The 24656-nt window shown below is 36.9% G+C and overlaps 1 protein-coding gene across 4 annotated transcripts; it reads left to right on the forward strand.

Moving 5' to 3' along the window:
- The first annotated feature begins 392 nt into the window (after positions 1 to 392).
- Positions 393 to 19668, forward strand: LOC113062207 (cingulin-like). 4 transcript variants are annotated; one of them, XM_026231876.1, is made up of 21 exons: positions 393 to 561; positions 5059 to 5966; positions 6009 to 6075; positions 6476 to 6576; positions 6929 to 6998; positions 9801 to 9916; positions 10015 to 10147; positions 10704 to 10916; positions 11121 to 11248; positions 12782 to 12878; positions 13011 to 13214; positions 13459 to 13542; positions 13698 to 13940; positions 14973 to 15143; positions 15400 to 15561; positions 15738 to 15827; positions 15939 to 16022; positions 16216 to 16334; positions 16427 to 16535; positions 16678 to 16841; positions 18652 to 19668. In XM_026231876.1, exons 2-21 carry the CDS (start codon positions 5068 to 5070, stop codon positions 18782 to 18784), a joined length of 3387 nt encoding a protein of 1128 aa, XP_026087661.1. In that variant the 5' UTR covers positions 393 to 561; positions 5059 to 5067; the 3' UTR covers positions 18785 to 19668. The 4 variants fall into 4 exon arrangements, with proteins under 4 accessions (XP_026087661.1, XP_026087659.1, XP_026087660.1 ...); XM_026231874.1 differs by having other exon boundaries at positions 5059 to 6075; XM_026231875.1 differs by having other exon boundaries at positions 5059 to 6075; positions 13014 to 13214.
- The last annotated feature ends 4988 nt before the right edge of the window (positions 19669 to 24656 follow it).

The following is a 24656-nucleotide window of genomic DNA, read 5'->3' on the forward strand; positions in this document are numbered from 1 at the left end:
TTCTAGTGTTTTTGTATGAAAAAGAAAAATAATATTTCAATTTTTGACACGGAATTATATTCTACTAATCCGACAAATCTGTCAACTAAACCCTTAAAAGGACAGAACGTTAAAAATAAAACTTATAACTTTATGATAAACGTTTAGCTATTTTGATAGTTTATTTTTACAATGTGATTATAGTTTTCTTTTTTTAAGTTGTTAAATTTTAAGTTGTTTTAAAACATTCAATTTTAACGGTGATAAACATTGGCATCAAGTTTCTTAAATTGGTTAATGGACGGGCCCTGAATTATTTGTATTTGATTGACATTGGATCTCAGCCAATCACGTGCTCGAAACGGCCGGCCTTGGGACCACTCTCCAGCCAATAAGCGCTCGGGAGGGGCGGATCGATGATGCAAAGTCAACAGGTTGTTCGGAAAAAACGCACTGACAGTTTTGCATGGACTGTCCATCCTCGGTCTCAACGAGGAGTTTTTAATTGAAACTAAACTTAAAAGGAGCTTCTTTATTATTTTGTGCCTTGTGAAGGTCAATGTTGAAGGTTTCGGAAAACAGGTAAGCAGAAGGAATGTCATTGTTTACACAGTGGTGTATATTTGCCTTGGGCTTTTTGTTTTTGTTGCTGTTCATGGCTGCGGGTTTGTGTCTTTCACTTGTTATAATCCATATTCACATGGATTCACAATTACGATGGAGTTATGCTGAGCGAAGCAAAGAAACACCTGTTGCTTTGTGTCTAAAGCTGCAGGCTGGATCACAGAAGATGTGCGGATCCAGGTTGGCGTCTCTCCTCTATAAAACAATAAAGTCGGTATGACTTTGACCTGCGTTGATCTCAGTAGGACCGATCAACATAATTGTTGTATATTATATATAGACAAAGATGCGAATTTTAAATATGATTTAAACATGATTTAAAGGGGGTTTTGATCGCATAGGTGATGGTGTACCTTGTTGTCTATATCTTTTACAAAGTCAAAGAACAACACAGCTATACAGTCAGTCAAAATCGTAGCAATAAACACTTCAATGTATAAGTAATGAATTTTTAACCTTGTATATTAAAATAACATGCTGGTTTCGATCCCACCGATACTGACTGACTTGCTGGGTGGGTGTTACGAAATTGGCAAAAAAAAGAAAAAAAAAGGAAAACATTCATTCATTCTGCACCTTTGCTTGTGCTTCCTCATCTCTCTCTAGTCTTATCTGTGAATAGAGAAACTTATGGACAAAAACAGCTCCTCTAAAAATCTCCTGTCTCGGTGTAATTTAATATTTAGCTCTTGGTTATTTCCAACACTGCAACATAGTGGAGTGTAATTGGCACAGTAAACCATAGCCTCAAACCCAAATTCTATCCTGTCCTTTATAGTATAGTAAACTGGCACATAAAATATAGATAATTAATCAATGAAATATTGCCAATGAATAAGTACACAAAAAATGTGATCCTTATTGGCATATGCATATTCATATTGATTGAATTGTACTTAAGAATACTTAAAAAAAAAAAAAAAAAGGTTATTTAAAGTGTTGATTTCGAAATGAATGTTGTTTTGTTTATATGCTTGTATAGCAGTTAATCAAACTACTGTATTCTGTCAACAAGAACTAGCCAAAATCTATCATATTGCTTTATGATAGTAAGGAAAGTGCTTCAATTATTGTGATTGTCTGTTTAAGGTAACAAGAAAAACTATTGATATAACACTCTAAAATGAGTGTAATTGCATTAAATTACAAAACATCAAAGTAGAATATTAAATATTAAAGAGCACATTACACTTTTTTTTAAATCACAAAAAGTATTATTTATTGCTATTCAAATTCATATTTTTGAAAAGCAGTTTGTGGAATATGTTCATGTTTATTCTGCTCTGACACCTGTGTGAACTTGAGGACAATTTGTCTCAGATATCCAACTAAAAATAATCACAGGACAAATTGGGGGAATGTAATTAAAACATAAAAAAAAATTAGAAGTTGGTTTGCAAAATGGTCTAGCATGATTCTCACATACAGTAGCCACTTGGTTAAGAGTCTACTTTTTGGGGCCCATGTAAATAAAATGAAATAATATATAATTAGACAACATCTGGTGACAATTTGGAAGTGAAGAAAAAGGCCTAGATGTCTAGGCCTATATTTGGGCTAAAGACTGTTGACACTATTGACATAAATTGCATCTTCCCCAAAGAAGCACCAGCCAAGTAAACAATTAATGGTTTAAAGTCAATATATTTCAGAAACGAGGACCCTCAGGGTACTAATTATTTCAAAGAGAGTGGAAACCTTAAATAAAACCATAACCAATCTGTTTAGTTGGTTTTTATCAAGAGTTGTTTTCTCAATATGTAGAGTTAAGTCAATGATAGTTTTTCATTTCCATGTGAAATATGCAGCTGAGATGAGTCATGTTACTGTATGTGTTATTATAAACCTGGATTTGATGGATCTCATGATCTGTAGCAATGCATGCAGTGTTTGTGTGTACACATTAACATGAGTGGTTGACATAATGTAATGCTTTTTATGTAAGTCATGCATTCAGAACTGAAAGTCGATTTCTTGAAGCTTGGTTTGAGTGTAAAGTTCCTCTCCATGGTATAAACTGTTTCAGGGAATTGACGGAAAACCAAAGTGAATCCGAATCATTTGATTTTAAAGTCGACAGGAAATAAATCTATTTTCATATTTGATCATCGGTTAAATTCGAATGGAAGTTAAAGAAAAAAAATCTGTCACTACTTCAAATTAAACGCAATTTTAAATATACATTATGTTTGATAAATGTAGGGTTGCAAAGGAGTGGAAAATTTCTTAAGGTTTCCGGAATTTTATGCTATTTAATTTAAATATGGTGTTATTATTACTGTTTACAGTAAAACTGAGTATCAATAAAAAGATAAGCATGTGCACTAATTAACATGCTAAATCAAAGGCTTAATTTTAGTAGACTAATTATTAGAAATTATCTGATTGGATTTATGTGTATGTTAATGTTGCATAAAATAGGTCAGAAATGGGGTGGTGATTTGGTTTATTACAAAGAAATCAATCATCACATACTCTTCTAAGTAGTCAAGTTTATGTGCAACCTTTTGTGTTGTTAATTTTACTGCATGAATGGAAGATGGCACAGAGAACTGGTGATTTAGTCTAGTAACATTCCTCCATTCTGATGCCAGGTGGGAACCAGTGCCTTGTGGAGGTTGAGAATCCCTTCCAAAGAACTATCCAGACCTGTTTTTACAAATTTGTACCTTTAAAAAAAATGGTTTTCTTTCTAAGAAGTATGTCACTTGTATGTTATAAAATGTACAGTTTTTACATAATTAATCTGCTCCTTAAACCAATGAGAAATCACATGGTGGGTTCCATTTCGCAGGAATGCTTGGAATCCTGCCTATTTGAGGAAGACAATGGCTGACTTTGAGTAGCTAATCACACCTATTGGCTCAACAGAGGCACTGACAGTTATAATGTAACCAAATCCCCCGTTTCAATAAGTTGTTCATTGATAGACCCGAGTTTGTGGCCTGTTATTTTAGTTCTCAATGTCTTCACAGTTTTTACAGTTTATGCCGGTACTTCCGTTTGTGTTAAACACATGGTGCAATGTACTACTTCATGCACATAGCAAGTGTAGTATAATGGTTGACTTTTATAAAGATTGTAGGAAGAACAAGACTTCTAGCAGCACACACAGTATAATGAGGTGGTAAAATGAAGGATTTAGATGATGCCCTGCATAACTCGGGATGTTTTCTGCATCACTTGCTTTGTAGAATAGAGCACATATGCATCTGTTTAAACACCAGTAACTCAGTTAATCAGCAGATTAGAGTCAAAATCGTTGATCGTTCACGCAAACATGCTATCTGGCGCTTTGATATAATTCAAGGAATGTTCCAGTCACAGTGATGAGCTGTTTTTGGAGATAATGTTAGCTCTCCTGTGTAATGAAACTGTGTTCTAGGAAAACGGGAAGACAGGAAGCAGTGTGGAATGTGCTAGAACCTGCTCTTACCGCACACCTGTTTGCTACAGACAAACAATATCTTTCTCTTTTCTAATGTGAGAAGACTCTCAATGCCTGTGCTGATACCTGATACCTGTGGCATGTACAAAACTGCTTCTCTAGGGAAATTTGTAGTATTAATAGTCCAAAACATGTTTGAAAGATGAGCCCAGATGGAATCTGCAAAACAGAATCAAGTCTGATAGGTCTTAAGTATGCACAAACATATAAAATATTTGCAGGCCAATGCTGAATTTTTCATCTTTTTCTGAAAAAGCTAAGATGCTTGAATTAATTGGTTGCCATTGTGGCTGCAAAAAATCTACCACATTACAAAACTATATTAGTAGTATTCAATATGTTTTTTGTGTTCACTGTGTTAATTTTAGTAGATTTAGTTGATTAATTTTGGTACTAGCTTATTTTATTTAGTTGCCAAGCCGACATTTCAGCGATTTCAGTAATTTTTGTTTATTTCTTTAATCTAGTATTTCTATTATGTTTAATTTCAGTTTTATGTCAATTAACGGAAACTATTTTAATAGATTTAGTTCAGTTAAGAATAACAACTTTGAGATGTTTTTTGTTTTATTTCTTGTGAATGTTTTGTGGGCACTAAACTCCATGCCATGAATCACAAGTACGTTCAATGGGTTGTAAAGCTTTAGAACCAAAGGCAGGTTGTCCAGCTGACTTAGCATTGAAAAAAAAAGTGTCTTTGCAAGGAATTTCCAGTAGACAAAAAAAAAAATGCAGAGAATGTTGGTTATGAAAATGAAGTGTGACTTCCTGCATAACCTAAAAGTGATGGAATCTCTTGATCAGACAGTAAATCTATCCCTTGTTTTACTTTGAAAATGTAAATATGGAGTCTACCCTGATTTAGTTCAATTCATGTTGGGGCTTCTTTATCTATCTGTCCCCTCTTTGGGCTCTTCAAATAGTCCACCAAACAGTTTAGCCTTTTAGTTTAGTCTCTAAATGGGCTAGTGCAATGATTTATTAAATTCTTTGTCTTGTTACCTCAGCGGGTCACAATGAGCTCCCTCTCAGCAGACAGGAAGCCCCCTCTGGACTATGGTGTCCAGATTCGCTTCATCAAAGATTTGGATGACGGGGTGTTCCCAGACAGGAGTCGACTGGCTGGTGGAGTTGGTGGCGTCAACAATGGGACTTCTTCACCGTCTAAGTATGGAGTAGCTGTGCGGGTGCAAGGCATTTCAGGACAGCCGTATGTGGTGCTCAAGGATGGAGAAAAGGGGGACTCTTATGGGGTACAGCTGAAGACTCAACCACAAATCCAGAGCTCAGCCCCAATTGTCTCTCAAACTTCCCCTTACAACACCCTGCTTCTGGGACAAAGGGAAGGGGCTCAGACTCCCCAGGGGTCTTATATCCTGGCTGACCAACCTAGCTGTCCAGATGAGGATTTTGGGAGCCCCTTAAGGAGGCCACCTGGTGACGGACAGGCAGGGACTCAAAGAGAAGCCGAGGCCAGGTCTACAGAACACCTCACCCCTTCTGCTTCGGCTCCCAAGTTGGACAAAAAGGATGATGATAGTTTTAACGAAGCAGGTCTTAGGAAGGTCAGGCAGAATGGTATTGGGAGTAGTATAAATGGGACAGGGCTAAAAGAAGCCTCATTGAATGATGACCAAGCCCCAGCTATAGACACAAAGTCACTGGCTCCCATTAATAAACTCATTAGCCGGTTTGGTGGTGGTAGTACTGGTGATATTTCAAACTCAGAACCCCGAACTCGGCTTCGTCTTGATAGCCAGGTTAGATCTCACAGTGTGGATGCCCTCAACAAACCTACATTTGAGCCCCCTCCAACTTCACCAACGATAAACCCCTATGCTCCTATCACTCCAGCTACATTGCCCAAACTCAGCTCACCGAAACCATCAACTGGCAGTCTAGGACGAGACTCCCCCTCTGTGGCTAAAGTGGCTGCTATCTCCAATTCCCAACCCCTCACCTTCAGCCAATCACCAAAGCTCTTTGTACCCAAAGAGACACCACCTGCTGTACCAAAGAAACCAGTGAGTCCTCAAGATATTGTTCTTCTTCTTGCTTGTCTTTTTCAGTGTAACCATAAAGGTGATTTTTTTTTAAAAATAGCATATGCTTAAAAAGTCTGTAAACGTTTTCCCAGCTAATCATAAAGTTTATCTAGTTAAAAAATGCTCTCTGCTTGTTAATCATTTTGTACATATGGGATTGCTGTGCCACTGAGATGACAAACATGCTTTTGGAAGGTGTTTTTTTTTTTGAGAGGATGTAGTCCTCTATACACCTTTGGTCAACATTTTTTTTATCGGCTAACATATATATTTTTTGATCGCCTTACTTCTCTGAACACCTATTTCAGTAATGTTGTTTAATTAGAAGGGACAGTTTTATGTATGGTATTTCAAAAATAATGCTCCTGTCTTTTTCCAGGTGACCCCTGACCTCATAAAGAGCCAGACCACGAGTTCAGAGGACGGAAATGGAGAGGATGCCCAGACCAAACAAGCTATTTACAACATACTTAAAGAAGGGTATGATAATGCTCTTATTTTACGGACACTCACAGTTGACTATAAATGTATTTCACAATATATCCAGTTGGTGAAGTGCAAGACAAACATTATACTACTTTTTAACAGGCTGATATTACTGATAACAGCTGTAATATTGGAAGAGTGAGTCGAGAGATAAATCATATTTTTTTTTGTAAGCTTATACTCCACAGATAGTAACCATGCACTGTTATAATGCACAAGCATCCAACCAGAATACCATGTAAACATGATTTAAAACCACTCAAAACACCCTAGTAGCCATACACCTCTTATATTTTCTTAAGAACATGCCATAATCTAGTCTGTCTCTGGCTCATTCTAACACTAGGTCTATTGAGAGTGAGTCAGCTATCAAGCACAAAGCCAGCCTCATTCATGAAGGGTTCTGTGGGGTGAAGGTAAGCACGCTTGTATTCAATAAATCAGTTTGCATTTCCCAGCAGTGAATGGCGCTCAGCAGTGTCTGCTGAATGAGGAAACTAGTGAGTGTGTGTGTGTGTGTGTGTGTGCCCATAGTTTGCGTATCGGTCCCTGTTTTGCATGATTGTGAGCGTGCATGTGTTTTGAAAGAGATTGTTACCGAGAAAGATATTTTGAGATAACAGCGAAAGACAAAGACTGTATCTTTGTGAAGAAATGAGCGTGCTTGTTTAAAATGGACAATAATCATTATGGTCATGTATTTTAAAGAGAGTAGGTCAGCTAATATGAGGGTTTATTTAGAGGGGCAGTATTCCAAAAATGTTATTCTGTTTTTCATTTATTCATCCTCATGTTGTTACAATCCCATATACATTTATTTGTTTTACGGAACACAATATTCATTGTTTTGAGGAAAATCCTGGCCTAAGTAATAATTTATTCAGTTTAAATATTAACTCGGCCTGTCAAGCTCCAAAATGATAATAAAAAAGCACCATGAAAGCGGTCCATATATGCTATATTTCAGTTGGCTGAAATCATTTGATAGGCTATTCAGCTGTTTTTTCTCGAAAATGTCGATTGTCTAATTTATTGAATCATGCTTTTGAATTTGATCTTATCTGTGAACATTGATCCAGGCCACAAAATCAATTTGTTCGTTCGTGGATTGGACAGATCCATTTGTCATAGTAACACCAGAATATATGGACTGAAAAAAATGCACCTTTTGTGTTTTCATGAGAAAAATGAAAATCATTCAGCTTTAGAAAAAAAATGCAAGTATGTAAATCCTTTTCATTTTTTGGGCGAATATCTCTTTAAATATGGAGTATCTGTATCATCTTGTAAGTAAACGCATGCACGGCCGTGCGTGTCTGTATAACATTGTTAGCCTACGTGTTTGCATAAGCTTCCTGCATGTGAAATATCCTCCTGCGGTCTCTTGGCAACCGTCGTCTCAACAAGGAAAGCTGATTAAGGCCGCGTGGTTCCATCAATAATTAAGTTACACTGGAAATGGAAGCCTGTGAGGGAGGGTTTCCCCTCAACCTGGGGACCCTCACTATGTCTGTTTGGGTTAATGGTTTTAATGGACACTTGTTGTACTGCCTCTTCCGCTGTCATATCCCACTGAGTGCTCGTCCATGCATGATAAACTCTGTTGTTGTTGTTGTGGTGGGCAGTATCTCCGGGAGACGTTGTAACTGTTGTTAATTAAGCTCATTAGCATGGAGTAAACCCTGTCAGACACTTGGAGATCTATGACAGTGTTTAGACGGTGATTATACACTGCTGTTAAAATGTTTGGACAGTAAAGACATTATTAATGTTATCATATTACAATTTTTTATGTCATAAAAGTTTTCTATCTCAAACAAATGCTCAAAATTAGTCCTGAAAAAGAAATGTATCCCGATTTCCACAAAAAATATTCAAATTGATGGTAATAAAAAAAATTCATGAGCACCAAATAAGCATAATAAAATGATTTCGGAAGGGTCATGTGACACTGAAGACTGGAGTAATGATGCAGGAAATTCAGCTTTGCTATCACAAGATTATATTTTATATATATGTGTTATTTGTTTATTCAAGAAGACTAGATCCTGCAACACAAGAGGTCAGTTCAAATGACCTGCTGGTAGCCATGTGTGGTCATTTATAATGATGACAACAGCAGTTGAATGGTCTGATGGGATATCCTAGAGGACTGGGTTATTTGAGCAGCAGATAGCTGCCTGCTGGCAGTGTGTGTATGTTTCAGATCTAATAATTAGCTTTATGTTTCCTCATTAAATTAAGATCAGCCATGTGCACTTATAAGATAATTAATTTAAAGCGTATCTGTATCAGGACAGGAGTCATTCAGAAACGAATCATTTGATTGACAGTAAGAATGACTAGTGTAGAGTAGATACGATGGCTAAGACAGGATGTAGTGATTCTGGAGGGGATATCTGAAGCTAAATTGCTGCTGTGAGATGAATGTATAGCTCCAAGATAACACCGATCATCCTCCTTGTAGAAATATGCATGTTTGTTTTGGGGCTGCAACTTGTATGAACTAAGCTTCATGTGTTCTGGTTGTATAAGGCTCAATGGTGGCATATTGAAAGACTTTTGTTTAATAGTTTAATTAATAAAATAGAAACCAATCCTTATATGGTTCTAGCACAGTAGTTCAACTTTTATTTTTTCAGGTCCTCTTCATATCCCCCAGTTTGTGAAAACTTGCAAAATCATTTTATTTTACTTGACGCTTACCATATAAGTTGGATAATCGCTTAGTTCTGGTGGTTTCCAGTTGACTACGTGTTGACATGACACTGTGTGATAAAATCACTTACAAATCTTGTCTGTGGAAAGTTATTCAGTCTTTTAATTCCTGACATAACCATGTTAAGTCAGGAAACCCTGTAACTTTCAAATAATCCACGTAAGATACCAGGAAGGAGTTTTTACGGGATTTACGTCAGGTATGTAAAGCCTGTTTAGCTGCCTTGAACAGTAGCCCTGCCGCCACTACAAGGATGATTTAAATAACTTAAAAGATCATAAGACACACATTTTGACACAAGTGCTTTGATGAAAATATGAACTTCTGCTTCCGTTTCTGCTTTTAAACCCATAGACTTCTATTGTAAATGCATTAGTGTAAGTGAATTTTCTTTGCTAATCAACAGAATGCTATCAATAAAGCTTTATTTGTTTCAAAGCCGGATCACTACATTAACTGTTAAAACTCATTGGGGTTTTGTGCTTCACACGGCCCGCAGATCTTAGTGACTGACAGCAATATGAAGACTGAACTTGAGCAGGTGTTCAACAAAAACACACAATTACAGCAACTCCTGGACAAGGCCAAGAGAGAACTGCAGGAAAACCAGGACCAGTGAGTCTCTGTTTGCATTATTAACATCAAAACATAAAGCAAATGTGCATTTCCAACAGAATATATAACCTTGTCTAATACGTTCCTTCTGTGTTCAGAATGGTGGAGCTGCGTATGGATCGAGAGGCAGCGGAGTCTCGCTTACGGCAGCAGGAGGATCAGCTAGCTCAGCTCCAGGAGGAGCTCCGGCGAACGCTGGAAAACTCACATCAGTCCGACACAATGCCACTAGTATGCACACAAACAAACAACATACAAAATCATTGTGGTGTCTGCCATTATTGACCCTTACTCAGCCTTCTTAATGCTTTAAATACCTAACAACATATTGCACCAAGATGTGTGAATTACTAAGTGTATTATTCATTGTTTAAAGTGTAAATAAACACAAACTCCAGGTAATCAAATTACCAAGGTATGCAATGTTAGATACACTGTATCTACACACATTGGTGGTGTCTAAAGTATCGATGTCGGTACTGAAAGTTAAAAAATGTGACGATACCAGCATTTCCTCCTAGCATTTTAAACACTGTTGTGTGGATTCTCTAAGACCTCTAACATGCACTCAACAGATATGTTTGTAATGGTGTACAATGATCATCGCGTCACACTCTTTAGCATGTGCTTACACAGATGCACACTACAATTATGAAGTGACCAAATATTCGCCACTCTGCCACCCAAAGTTGCTCCAACTTATCCATTTAGAAAAAACATTTAACATTTTAGTTGAGTACATTTATGTTGCATACATATTTCCCTTAAACACTGTTTTTCTCTGCAGGACTTGATGACGGTGCAGGCAGAGCTGTCAGAGTCTCTGATGCTGAAGCAGAAACTGGAGGACACACTGAGGCAGAGAGAGCGAGAGCTCACAGCTCTGAAAGGAGCCCTGAAGGATGAGGTGGAGTCCCACGATAAAGAGATAGAGGCCCTGAGAGAGCAGTACAGTCAAGACATGGATGCCCTGCGTCACAGCATGGAGACTGTCTCACAGGTGAACATGAACATGTCTGTGTCTCTCACGTTCCATTAACATGTAAGAGAAATGTCACTTCTCACATCATGCCTGATGCCTAGGCTGGATCGATTCAAGATGTGTAATCCGTTTTGTTGTCCAAACATCTTGCATCTTGAATGGGTGCAAAGTACAGAATTGAAATTTTCATTGATGCCTTTTTTTCTCGGGTCTTCTCCGCAGTCTCAGCTGGAGATCGAGGAGGAGCGTCAGAAGGTGAACGCCTCCATCCTGGCTCTGGAGGAGGAGCTGGAGGGGTACAAAGAGCAGAGCGACCAATGGAAGAAGCAGCTTAACTCCACCAACCAAGAGTAAGCTGTGTCACATAAAACATCAAGTTTTTAAATATTTATGTGGCCAAAATTTTGCTGAATCCCAATAAAATGGGTGACCGTGGCCATTGTTGATGTGATGTGGATGGGTCCGATGTCAAAGTTTGGAAGTGTTTAATTTTATGTAGATGAGCAGTGAAGCCCACCAATAACGTTCGGGCATCCAGCATTAGGAACAGCCACTATGGGTAATAACCACCAGAGTTGTTAAATTACAGTATTCTAGCAACATATGTTCATATCTAAGCCACCTTAATCGTTGTTCCAATGTTGAAGTCCATATTTGTCTAAGGAGTTAAGAGACTCATCTGTGATCATATCCAAACAACCTTGTGACCAACACCCTGTGTTAACTTTCAGTGTTATCTTGAGGACTTCAGTAAGTATGATGAATGTTTGGCTAGAATTTTGTAGGCTAAAGGGTCCTTTAGACATTTAAATGGCCTGATGTGCTACTTCAAACTTTGTGCTACTTGTTATTTTCATGCATCCAGTTCACACACACATTTGAGACTGCACTTTTATTTTTAATGATATTCAGTGCAATATTCAGTGCAAACCACAGTCTTCAGTGTCACATGATCAATCAGAAATCATTCTAACATGCTGATTTGATGCTCAAGAAAACTTTCTTATTAGCACTTTTGAAAACCACATGACTTTGAATAGAAAGTTCAAAAGAACAGTATTTTTTATTTTATTTTTATAATGGACTTCACAGTCATTTGACTTGACTTTTGCTGAATATAAAGTGTACATTTCTTTAAAAAAATGTTTTTTTTAAAACATACTTCTGAGTGGTATTGGATGATGAGAACAGGGATGTTTTAAAGGACTTTTGAGTTTTTTAGAGCAGATTTTGACTCAAATTAAATCTCATAATCTTGTCCCACAGGTTTTATTATCCGTTTTATGGATATTTTTTTTATTTAGTCTGCATTTCATGTGTACATGTCTGTTGTGTTTGTTCAGTGTTTATGTCGTCTTTCTGTTGCATGTGTTCACTTCTGGTTCTTGTCTGCCAGACCGGGGCAGTGCAGCGCATTTCAAAAGTGAGACAGAGTCCTGTAGATGCACGACTACTGACACCTCTGGCAGAAAAATTATTTATTAGTTAACCATGATTGATGCAGTGTTTTAGTGTAAAATCTGGCACCCTAAACTAGAATCTATTATCCTGGTTTCAATTTGGCTGCAAGTTAGGGTTAGAAAAACAAAAATCAGAAATTAATTAAATCCTTTAATCTTACTGTCTGAGCTGATGCATCAAATACAGTAACATAGTACTTCTATTAATATGTCGAATGTTCTTGTGCAGTAGATCCAAATTAACGACAAATGAATCTTGATCAAATCGTTTCAGTTCTGTTCCTGATCCTGAAATAACACAGATCTTTCTATCGGATGTTGATTCTTCTACTGGATGAAATCATTGTAGTGGATAGCTGCACTAACTTTGAATGTGATATTGTGTGTCGGTGTGTTTTAATTAGTGTTTGTCTCGCTGGACAGGCTTCTGCAGGCTCAGCAGGAGAAGGAGGAACTGGAAGAGAAGCTGCTCGCAGTTAAGAAACAGACTGATGAAACTGATTCAAACTGTTTAATGAAGGTAAGATACAAATAGAAGTCGTTTTTGGTTCAAAAAGATTTACTGTGCACCTAACTGTGCACTGTGAATGCTGAATTTTAAGACATGGATATGTTTTTTAACCTGGTATTAAAGTTACTTTGCATTTTGCAGCAGTGCCAGGATGATTTGAAGAAAGCTCTTTCAGAAGTGGAAAAACAGAAAGCAGAGGCAGCAAAAAGGGAAGAGGAGCTTAAATCAGTATCAAGAGCCAATGAGAATCGAGAGATGGAGCTGAAGGCAGAGATTGACAGACTCCTAGACCAGTCTAAGAAAGACAAAGAGGAACTTGCAAAACTACTGGAGAAATCACAACAGGTAATTCTAGAAACGATGATAATTAAAACCTAACAGGGTGCATCCATATCTGTTTTTGTCTTAACCCGACATATTTAGGAAACGCCACCCACGCTAAATCTCATTGATCTCGCTTGATATGCTGAATTTTAAAGAGGAAATCTGTTCTGATGTATTGGATTTTTTTTCACTTTACTGAGGAGAAGAAAAAGTACTGTAAATGCGATATTTGTTCCCTTATTCTATTTACTTCCTGTTTGTGTAGCCCTCCACATCAGAGCAATCTCAAGAAAGCAAACTAGAACTTCAAGAGGCCAATGCTCGCTTAAGAGAGAGAATAGCACGCATGGTAAAACATCCCTAAAAATCCAAACTAGCCTTTTGCATTTAAGCATTTTGCTTTAAAATGATTGGCATAACCATTTATCTCTTCTGCTTTAGTTTAGTCTTCTATGTACATTTTAGTGCATTTTCTTTTAACCCTCTTTTCCTCTTCATTTCCAGACAAGCCTGCAATCCAGTGTTTCTGACAGCTTCTCAGATGTTCTGGAGGACGAGAACCGGAGCCTGAGGAACCAGCTGGAGGAGTCCCGGCGTGCAGCTTCACGACTGGGTCAGGAGAAAGAGGAGCTCAGCAGACGGTTGGAGGAGAGGGAGAGAGAGAGAGAAGCGCTGAGACGTGGCAAGAGCGATCTGGAGGAGCAGAAGAGGCTGCTGGACCGAGCACTGGAGAAGATCAATAAGGAGGTGAATGTGTGGTTTTTGCTCCGTTGAAAAAATGCTTCTATTTATTATGTTTATTATTTTTCTTTTATGTATACATGCACTACTGTCCAAAAGTTTGGGGTTTGTACAAAATACTTGTATGTCCACCAAGGTTGCATTTATTTGATCATAAATACAGTAAAAACAGCAATATTGTGAAATCATTACAAATGATAATAGCTGTTTTCTACACACACACACACACACACACACACACACACACACACACACACATGTTTGTTTTTGTGAAAAGTGGGGACATCCCATAGGTGTAATGGTTTTTATACTGTAGAAACTGTATATTCTATCGCCCTTCACCAACCATACCCCTACACCTAACCCTCACAGGAAACTTTGTGCATTTTTACTTTCTCAAAAAATCCTCATTCTGTATGATTTATAAGCGTTTTGAAAAATGGGGACATGGGTTATGTCCTCATAAGTCACCCTCTCCTTGTAATACCTGTGTCAGATGAGCATTGAGAATAGCTGGATGGCTGAAGCGTCTGCTCTTGCTCTAAATAAATGATTGATTATTTTTGTCAAAGACTTTGTCTAGTCTTTCAGAGTGCGAACCATCTACAGTCTCTTCTACATTTTACTGGTTTTCACGCACCTGGACTTACAACTAGCTTTCATCTGAGCGCAACAATATTCCCTTGTCCTCTTAATACCTGTGTCATACCCATGTCATTATACAAAGTTGTGTCCTGATATGTCACAAAAACATGCCCCCCCCCCACACACACATATATATGTATGTATGTATATGTAGTTTATTCCTGTGATGCGTCATTACTCAAGTATTCGGTGTCAAATCATTTTAATGTGCTGATTTGCTGAGCAGAAACATTTCCCATTCTTATGTTGAAAATACTTGTGCTGCTTAATATTTTTTGTGGAAACTGTGATAGATTTTTTTCAGGATTTTTTTTTGAATAGAAGCTTTAACAGAATTTATTTGAAATATAAATATTGTAATAGTTTCGTATGTTCTTCATTTCTTGCTGTCAGGTGGAGACTATGATGGGAGATTCCCGTCAGTCGGTGCAGGTTCTTCAGTCTCAGTTGGATGAATTCCGAGATCGTTCTCGTAGAGAGCTGCAGGATGCTCAGAGACTCAGTAAGGACAGGCTGGTTGAGCAACAGAGAGCACAGGCCCTCTTAAAGACCACCCAGGAGGAGGTGAGACCGTGCAACATGGTGTTTATAATGCAAAAAGCAGTAATTCTAGTTACATCCTACATGAAAATTAAGACACTGTCTGTGAGAATATTCCCATTGCTCCTATCCATCAGCACATTTACATCTATTGTTATTGACTGGACATTTGTGTCCACTGGTCCTTTGATCTGCCTCTGGTTTGAACTTACAACCTTTCAGTTCAGAACTCAATCACATCATAGATAAGATACTCAGTGCTTTGTTCTGTGTTTCTCAGGTGTCCCGTCTGAAGAAAGAACTGCTGTCATGCTCAGAGGAGAGGGACAGCGCTCAGCTGGATAAAGAGCTGCTGAGCAGCCGTCTCAAACACCTGGAGAATGAGCTGGAGACGGAGAGAAGCTCACAGACGGACCGCAACAGAGAGATCCGTCTCATAGAGGTAACTGTGTATGTTTGGCACCTGGACTTTTGAGTGAAACCAAATGTCTCTTTTTAGGGGCTTTACTGAATGTCAATGTGATCAAGAGTAAGGGGAAAGAAGAACAGGGAGATGGTCATAGGCTCGTTTCAGTGATGTTTGTTAATGTATTTTTTAACTTCATAAAAATGTGACAGGACAAAGTGAAGACATTAGAGATCGAGTTGGATGAGGAGAAGACTGGTGCAGAACTACTAAATGAACGCGCCACTCGCAGTCGAGAGCAGGTACACAGACGCACAGTAGTTAAAGGCTGCTTTTTATTTGTCATATTTATATTTATGTCTGCAAGCACAAGCTATACACAAGCAAGGATATTGATTTAAAAAAATTTCTAGGTGGATCAGCTCCGTTCTGAACTGATGCAGGAACGTTCAGCCAGGCATGATCTTGAGATGGATAAGAGCGCACTAGAGAGACAGGTACACACAGATACCTTTCTAATAGACTTGGTTCTAAAATAAGATCATTTATAATTGCTTTAGCAAACATTGATTTATCTATCTATCTATCTATACACACACACACTCACACACACATTTATATGTATGTATGTATATTTAAATCCTTCATTCTGTCTCTATATTTCATCTTTTATCTCTCTTGGTCGCTCAGGTGAAGGAGTTAAAGTCTCGTATTGCTGATATGGGCTCTCAGACTCGTCCCTCTGCTGGAGTCACTATGCTAGAAAACAAGATTCAGGAGCTAGAGGACCGTTTGCGTAGTGAAGAGAAGTACAGAATTGGACAAGCACAAACACAATCAGCACATAACTGGATATTAATAGATAAAGCATCCATGTATCCATTGTGTTTTGTGCATTTAGAGAGAAAAACACCATTGTAGCAGCTCAGAGGAGACTGGACAGGAAACTTAAGGATGTGACGGCCACCCTGGACCAGGAGCGAAGTCAACATGCTGAACAGAGAGACCAGGCAAGCGCACACACATTTAAAGATGCATGTACTTTTCATGTAGGGTATGTACTACAAACTAGAAAGATAATTTTTTTTATTGATGTTAATTACCATTCCTGTAAATGTATAGACGTAGCTGTGTGTGTTTGTGTCTCTCCAGCTGTCTCTGCGAGTGAAGGCTCTGAAGCGGCAGCTGGATGAGAGCGAGGGGGAGGTGGAGCGTCTGGAGGGCGTCAGGAGGAAGGTTCTGCGGGATCTTGAGGAACAGCGGCAGCTGCAGGAGGCACTGCAGGTCAAAGTCAACTCACTGGAGAACGAGCTCAAGTGAGTTTTCTATCAAATATCCATATCAGATCATTAAGAATACTGTATAAATATATTATATTTATTTTTAGAAGATATACAAACCGATTTCAAAAAAGTTAGGACACTTTAAAAATTGTGAGTAAAAAAAGGAATGTAATAATTTAAAAAACAAATCTCATAAATTTATATTTTATTCACAATAGAATATAGATAACGTATCAAATGTTGAAAGTGAGACATTTTGAAATGTCATGCCAAATATTGGCTCATTTTGGATTTCATGAGAGCTACACATTCCGAAAAAGCTGGGACAGGTAGCAATAAGAGGCCGGAAAAGTTAAATGTACAGATAAGGAACAGCTGGAGGACCAATTTGCAACTTATTAGGTATAATTGGGTATAAAAAGAGCCTCTCAGAGTGGCAGGGTCTCGCAGAAGTCAAGATAGGCAGAGGATCACCAATTCTCCAAATGCTGCAGTGAAAAATAGTGGAGCAATATCAGAAAGGAGTTTCACAGAGAATAGTTGCAAAGAGTTTGAAGTTCTCATCATCTACAGTGCATAATATCATCCAAAGATTCAGAGAATCTGGAACAGTCTCTGTGTGTAAGGGTCATGGCCGGAAAACCATACTGGATGCCCGTGATCTTCTGGCCCTTAGACGGCACTGCATTACATACAGGAATGCTACTGTAATGGAAATCACAATACCATTGCTGGCTGAAACTCTATAGGTCAAAAAAGAAGCCATATCTAAACATGATGCAGAAATGCAGGGGTTTTCTCTGGGCCAAGGCTAATTTAAAATGGACTGTGGCAAAGTGAAAAACTGTTCTGTGGTCAGACGAATCAAAATTTTAAGTCCTTTTTGGAAAACTGGGACGCCATGTCATCCGGACTAAAGAGGACAAGGACAACCCAAGCTGTTATCAGCGCTCAGTTCAGAAGCCTGTATCTCTGATGGTATGGGGTTGCATGAGTGTGTGTGGCATGGACAGCTTACACATCTGGAAAGGCACCATCAATGCTGAAATATATATCCAAGTTCTAGAACAACAAGTGCTCCCATCCAGACATCGTCTCTTTCAGGGAAGACCTTGCATTTTCCAACATGACAATGCCAGACCACATGCTGCATCAATTACAACATCATGGCTGCGTAGAAGGAGGATGCGGGTACTAAAATTATCAGCCTGCAGTCCAGATTTTTAACCCATAGGAAACATTTGGCGCATCATAAAGAGGATGTTGCAACAAGACAGTCGAGCAATTAAAAGCCTGTATTAGACAAGAATGGGACAACATTCCTATTCCTAAACTTGAGCAACTTGTCTCCTCAGTTCCCAGACGATTGCAGACTGTTATAAAAAGAAGAGGGGATGACACAGAGTGGTAAACATGGCCTTGTCATTTTTTGAGACGTGTTGATGCCATGAAATTTAAAATCAACTTATTTTTCCCTTAAAATGATAAATTTTCTGAGTTTAAACATTTGATATGTCATCTATGTTGTATTCTGAATAAAATATCATTGCATTCTGTTTTTAGTCACAATTTGTACAGTGTCCCAACTTTTTTGGAATCAGGTTTATGTCATAAGTGCATGATGTGAAAAAGCTTGAAAACGTCTGAGCTAATGTAAATGTAGTGTGCTACTTTTAGCAAGATATGTCACCATTGATATCAAGTGTATTTAGGACTCAGTTTATTTGAATGAACATTTTTAATAGTTGTTTTTTATTAACATTCTGGCCACTAGAGGCTGCACTTACAGTCCTAAACTGCTGAGACTGGTCTGTCTACTATAATGTGTGTGATGGTTTGATAGGAGGAAGGTTCAACAGTCACGACGCCCAGCTCTGGGAAGCACCTTGAGTTCTGAAGAAGAGGAGAGTTTCTTAGACCCAAAAAGCATCACGTCTATTCTAACTGAAACCCCACTTCAGACCACCAACTGTTAAAGCCTGTTAAAGAACGACTGTGGGGGAAAATGTGGTTTTGCATACACTCGATTAGAATTTTGGTGGTTTGGACATGAAGGATACAAATGGTGTGAGTGCTGCTGTTTTCAACAAAAAGTGATGTCAGGTGTGTTTTTGCATTGGTTGATGAGATATACAGGGTTGAAAGTCTAATAAAGCAGTCCGTGTAAAGATTTTTCAACCAAAAGTTCCTTTAGTATTGTTGTGCTAAAACTGGTTCATTCTGAAAAATTGTTTGTTCTTACTGTTTATTAGTGTCATGTTGTTTGTTTTAGGAAGACTCGCAGTAAATTTTATTTGTATAAAATGTTACGGTTTTTGACATCCTTAGTCATATTACTGAAATTCCCTGTGGTAATTGGAAACCAAAATAATGAAGGATTTTATCTTTATACATGATGAAATGTATAAATCATAATGTCAAGTGTTCTCTTTATTATCTTTAATGTTACGCACTAGTGCAAATTATATTGAAGGATATTTAGAAGGCTTCTTTTTGTGTTGCTTTAATTTGATAATTAAACTTGCACTATTAATGACACCTTTTGTGCCAAGACAGATAAAAGAAAAAATCTTTTGATGTGATGGCATTGAAATATTTGCCTTCACTTTTCATACATTTAGAAAGCTAATAAAAAATTAAGCTGCTTTTTTGATCATATTACCAGAGACCTATATGTTCTATACTGTATATTCAGATTTATCACAATGTATTTACCTCTCATATAATAATTTCTAACTATTAAAGATGTGATTTGAAACACAATTTCATAATACACTGTACAATATTAGGTATGTATATACTGTCCCATGTTTAAAGTTCATTCTTCCTCTACACAGTAAAAGTAACTTTTATTACATTACTTTAATGTGTTTTCATTTTACTGCTAAATTTTCTAGTAATACTGCATCTCCCCTTTGTTTTTACCATAAACTGCAAACATTTTTGTTCATCATGCTGCTATAAGGGTTTAGCCTTAAAGTAAACCATTTTATATTATATAGATTTGCAGTTATTGGTGTAGAGAAATGTTTTGCCCATTAATGCTTCAAAAAAAAAAAAACTGTAAACTGTTTGTAATAGTGTATGGATAAGTGCTATATAAAGTGCTTATAAAGAAAAAGGCCAGTGTTTTCAAGTCAAAAATATTAGGCTGCAGAGACCAAATGGTATTTTTGATGATATTCTAATTATATGACCAACACCTGTATATGTGTTTTGTTTTTGTTTTTTTGCAAATATGATTTATTTTTAAGCAATATTCTTATCAGTTTTCTATCAGCTGTGACATAAATCTATGTGTTTTTAATATTTTATTCAAGGGCATTTTTTTTTGCCTTTATAGAGGGCATTCTCCCACTAATCTCATTTCAAATGCTTACACTTGATCTATAAATTCAAACATAATAATGCGATTATCTTTATTATACATTATCAAATTAAACCATTAACACTGAAAAATATTTTTGAATATACAAACAAGAAATGATGGTGGAAATTATACTTTTCAACGAAACGCCAGTAGGTGCCAGTAGTGAGCGTTAATGAGTGAGTCATTGAGGCGTTCAATTCAAACCAACAGCAGATTCATCAGATGTTATTGCATGGGATAATAAAACTTTTGACTCAGCCGATTCGTTCAAAACACGGAAACAATCAGCAATGAATCGGCAGGTTGCTGTGAGATGCGCTGTGTTTCCGCCTAAAGTGTAAGTGACTTAATATTATTGTATTTGCTTTAGCCTACAATTTACCATGTGCATTGCATACCAAAGTCATGACCAATGCTATTTACATGACTATAAAGACATTCTTGTTCTTCACCTCCCCAAGTACCACTGTGGTGATTTCCATGGGGCTTCGCTTTACTATATTATTTTTTAATAAGCTATTTACATTGCTAGACAGACATTTTAAAAACTCAAAAAAAGATTAAATCAAATTGTTTTCTACAGTCAGAGAACAAACAACATGAAAGTGAAGTGACATTCAGCCAAGTATGGTGACCCATACTCAGAATTTGTGCTCTGCATTTAACCCATCCGAAATGCACACACACAGAGCAGTGAACACACACACACACACTGTGAGCACCCCCCAGAGCAGTGGGCAGCCATTTATGCTGCGGCGCCCGGGGAGTAGTTGGGGGTTCGATGCTTTGGGCACCTAAGTCGTGGTATTGAAGGTGGAGAGAGAACTGTTCATGCACTACCCCCACCCACAATTCCATCCGGCCTGAAACTAGAACTCACAACCCTTCGATTGGGAGTCCAACCCTCTAACCATTAGGCCACGACTTCCCCTCATGCCATAACTTACAGCTGAAGGTTTACAAATATTTATATGCTAATTCGAATAAACATTTGTTTAGCCTATTTCAATATAATATTTCCAGATACAACTTTCAGTGTTTTGATGTACTGTAAAATGTCCATATAACTGTACATTCCTTTCAAAAGGTTCTATGGTATCATTCTCATTCCAGAAGGATTTTCTTTATATTTTACAGTGCGGATGTATTGAATATTAACCTCTTATGACATTACCAAATTAATGAAAGTTTTAAAACTTGAATGTGGAACTGAATGTGGCAGGATTTTTGAGCTGCACAAGCAAGGCTTCTCGTGATATGTTATGGGACAAAAAGTAAAGTGGAAATATATACATAAGAGCATACAGAAGAACCAGTACAAATATATACTATATATATATATATATATATATATATATATAGATATATAGATATATGTCTACAGTGTAGACAGAGAAGGCATATTCTGTTCCCGGTTCTAAATTTAAAATATTTGCTTCTCTTTCCCTTGTAAAAAGTGAATCTGTTGTATTGGCTTCATTACTGCAGATCACCCTGAAACTGTTTGATCTTGTCATCAGCAATGGGATCAGTCCATTTCAGACGAACGGAAGTTGCACCATTTTTGATCTGCAGGTTTTCAGGTGGGAGTGGCTCTGTAGAAGGTAATAAAGAAATACTGTTTTGTGTATAATATTTGAATTTGTACTATGAAAATATATTATTAGATGTATTGGCTGTAACTGAGAAGGGTCCTGAAGCAGTCACTTACTTGCGTGGACCATTAAAACAGCTGGTTCACTCTTTTTGTCATCATTCAGTATTCGGTTTATTGTAGCTTTGTACTCAGTAGCAGGAATCTTCCATTAAAAAATCTGTTACATCTGATTCCACATCCAGTGATTGTGTTTCCTCTTCATTTCTATACAGTATCACTTTGAATTTGTAATGACTGGGATCCATTTTCTGAGGTGATGTCCAACGTAATAATACAGATTGTCGAATTCTCTTGAGACGTATTCAAAATTCTAAGCTGCAGGGATTGCTTTAGGGTAAAATAATAATTCAGCTCAACATAACTTATTGTCTTAAAGAACTTTTCCAAAAACTCTAAGAAAAGTTGAAAATCAAAAGTATGACAAATATATATATATATATATATATATATATATATATATATATATATATATATATATATATATATATATATATATATAAGTATGACAAAAATATATATAAAAATATAGTTTTTGCCTCTTGCGTTTTTATTCTGAAATACCGCATTTGCTTAATAACCATAAATTACATGAATTATATATTTTGGTAGCATCCTGACATGCTGGAACAGGCTCCAGCTGTGCCGTGACTATCATTATATATGTATATATAGATATAGTTTGGAAAATGGATGAATGTTTTATTCAGTTTTATAATGAAGTCCTGGCAACAATTAAATTTGGGTTTTTCATGGACAAGGCAGTACTCACATTTACTTTAGGAAATATAAACATCTAGTTTGAGAAATTAGTCACTTTGATCTTTCAGTAAGTTTTAAAGCTGTCAAGCTTAAAATATACAAATATGTGTACAGGCTTTAAGTGGAAGTTGAGCAGTAAAGTTTTTGGTCCTAGATTACAGCAGGTGGCAGTAAAGCACTGTTCAAGTTTGCATTCATAAAGATATTTAAAGAATGAAGAAACACAAGCCATTGTAGGTCTCTTCATCATGTTGGTTTAGCTATTATGCTAATTTAATTATGTTTACTTCAACATTTAGATACGTTGCTTTTAATAATGTTTTTAGAGAAGAAGAGAGAAGTGATTCCCACACCTCAAATCCTCCTTTGATTATTATTATTTTTTTTTTATTGTACTATGATTTATCGTAAATGACAAGTAGCAGTATGTTAACCTGTACACACAGATGCAAGGAAACACTTGTTGTACTCAGTTGCCACAACTGTGATAATATTTGTTGTGCCAGGTGACAGTCATATCTCAGATCTATCTCATAATGATTTGCAGTCTGATTTTGAATGGTTGTGGTCCATTTGTAGTCACACCTGGATCTCTCCATTCAAAACACACAGAATATGGGCCGATATGAGTCAAACTAATGCCCCCTGAGGGAGAAGTATTTGGAGAAAAGGGTTTTTGCATGAGTGTAATGTCTGCTTAATGAGCTGGATTGTTTTTTGTTAAAGCTGTGTGTGTGTAATTTCTCCACCACTTACTTGAAACGATTACTAAACAACTAATAAATAGATTAAGCTAATAATCTAAGACATAGATCCATTGCCTCAGAGTGGATTTTCACTAGTGACACTAGTGCCTTTTGAAGAAAAATGACATCTTTAAAGTATATGTAAATTCCATAAATGATAATATTTACGTACCTTTAGTTTCTTCTTCATGTTTAGGAACACATCTGGTTTCCCTGTTATTTTTACACAACACACACTTTCAAATCTTGTCTTTCACGCTAAATTATAAAAGATTTACTTTATAGTATTTTAAAAGAATACTATATAAAATCTTGAAAAGAAATGTATAAAAAGATTATTTCTCCAAGAGAGAGAATTTGATTCTAGTTTACCTTTGAATACTTTCATCAGAGACATCCATCTCTTTCTTCAGAGCCTGCAGTGTGTTTTAGGGTGATAATATTATTTTTTAAGACATTTATGCTCTATGAAAATCATAAAAAGTTTTAATTCTCATTCATTTTGTTAACATAGTGAAAATCTTCTTTCAAAACCAATTTTTGCTTTTGGTCTACTTAAGTAAGATGAATCGACATTAGATGTAGGGAGCATGGTCAGAATTTGCATATATAGTTTTTCATATTATTCAAAGTATTCATATCAGTTTACAAAAGAGTCTGTTAAAACTAAATATTTAGATAAAAACAAACATGATTACATTTTGAATGTAAAAAAATAGAACATACATGCAAAACATTTTTTAAAACTGATAAATGAACTTAAATTATAATAAATTATATACTTAAAGGCTGATTAATGTATTGCAGTTTAAGAGATACATCTACCTAGAGACTTAAAAGACAAAATGATTGTGTGTACTGTATGTCTGTATCTAAAAGACATTCCCATGCACTAAACAATACTTTCACTTATGGTAATAATAATTCCTGTCATGGGTGGTGATCGAAATGACTGCTGTTGTTTTGTTTAAAGACTGTTTTGAAAAACATGTTTAAAATACACAATTAATGCGTTCTCAGAGGGATTTTTTTTTTTTTTAAATAATTATCACGATCATAAGCTGGAGTGCCCATGAGCTTCAGTAGAAGGCACTCCACTCAGGACTCATTCTGAACTCCATTTCCCATCCTGCCTCATTTTTGGTACTGATTGCGCACACACACACACCTGCATCTGATTTCACACCTGCATCTGATTAGACACCTGCAGCTAATACACACACACACCCATATAAGCTGCACACTCACTCTGCCACATTGTGAAGTCTTGTTTAGCCTGTCTGATATTTCCAAGCGGTTTTCTATTGTTTGTTCTT

Source organism: Carassius auratus, chromosome 44, assembly GCF_003368295.1.
Source record: "Carassius auratus strain Wakin chromosome 44, ASM336829v1, whole genome shotgun sequence".
Lineage (NCBI taxonomy): Eukaryota > Metazoa > Chordata > Actinopteri > Cypriniformes > Cyprinidae > Carassius > Carassius auratus.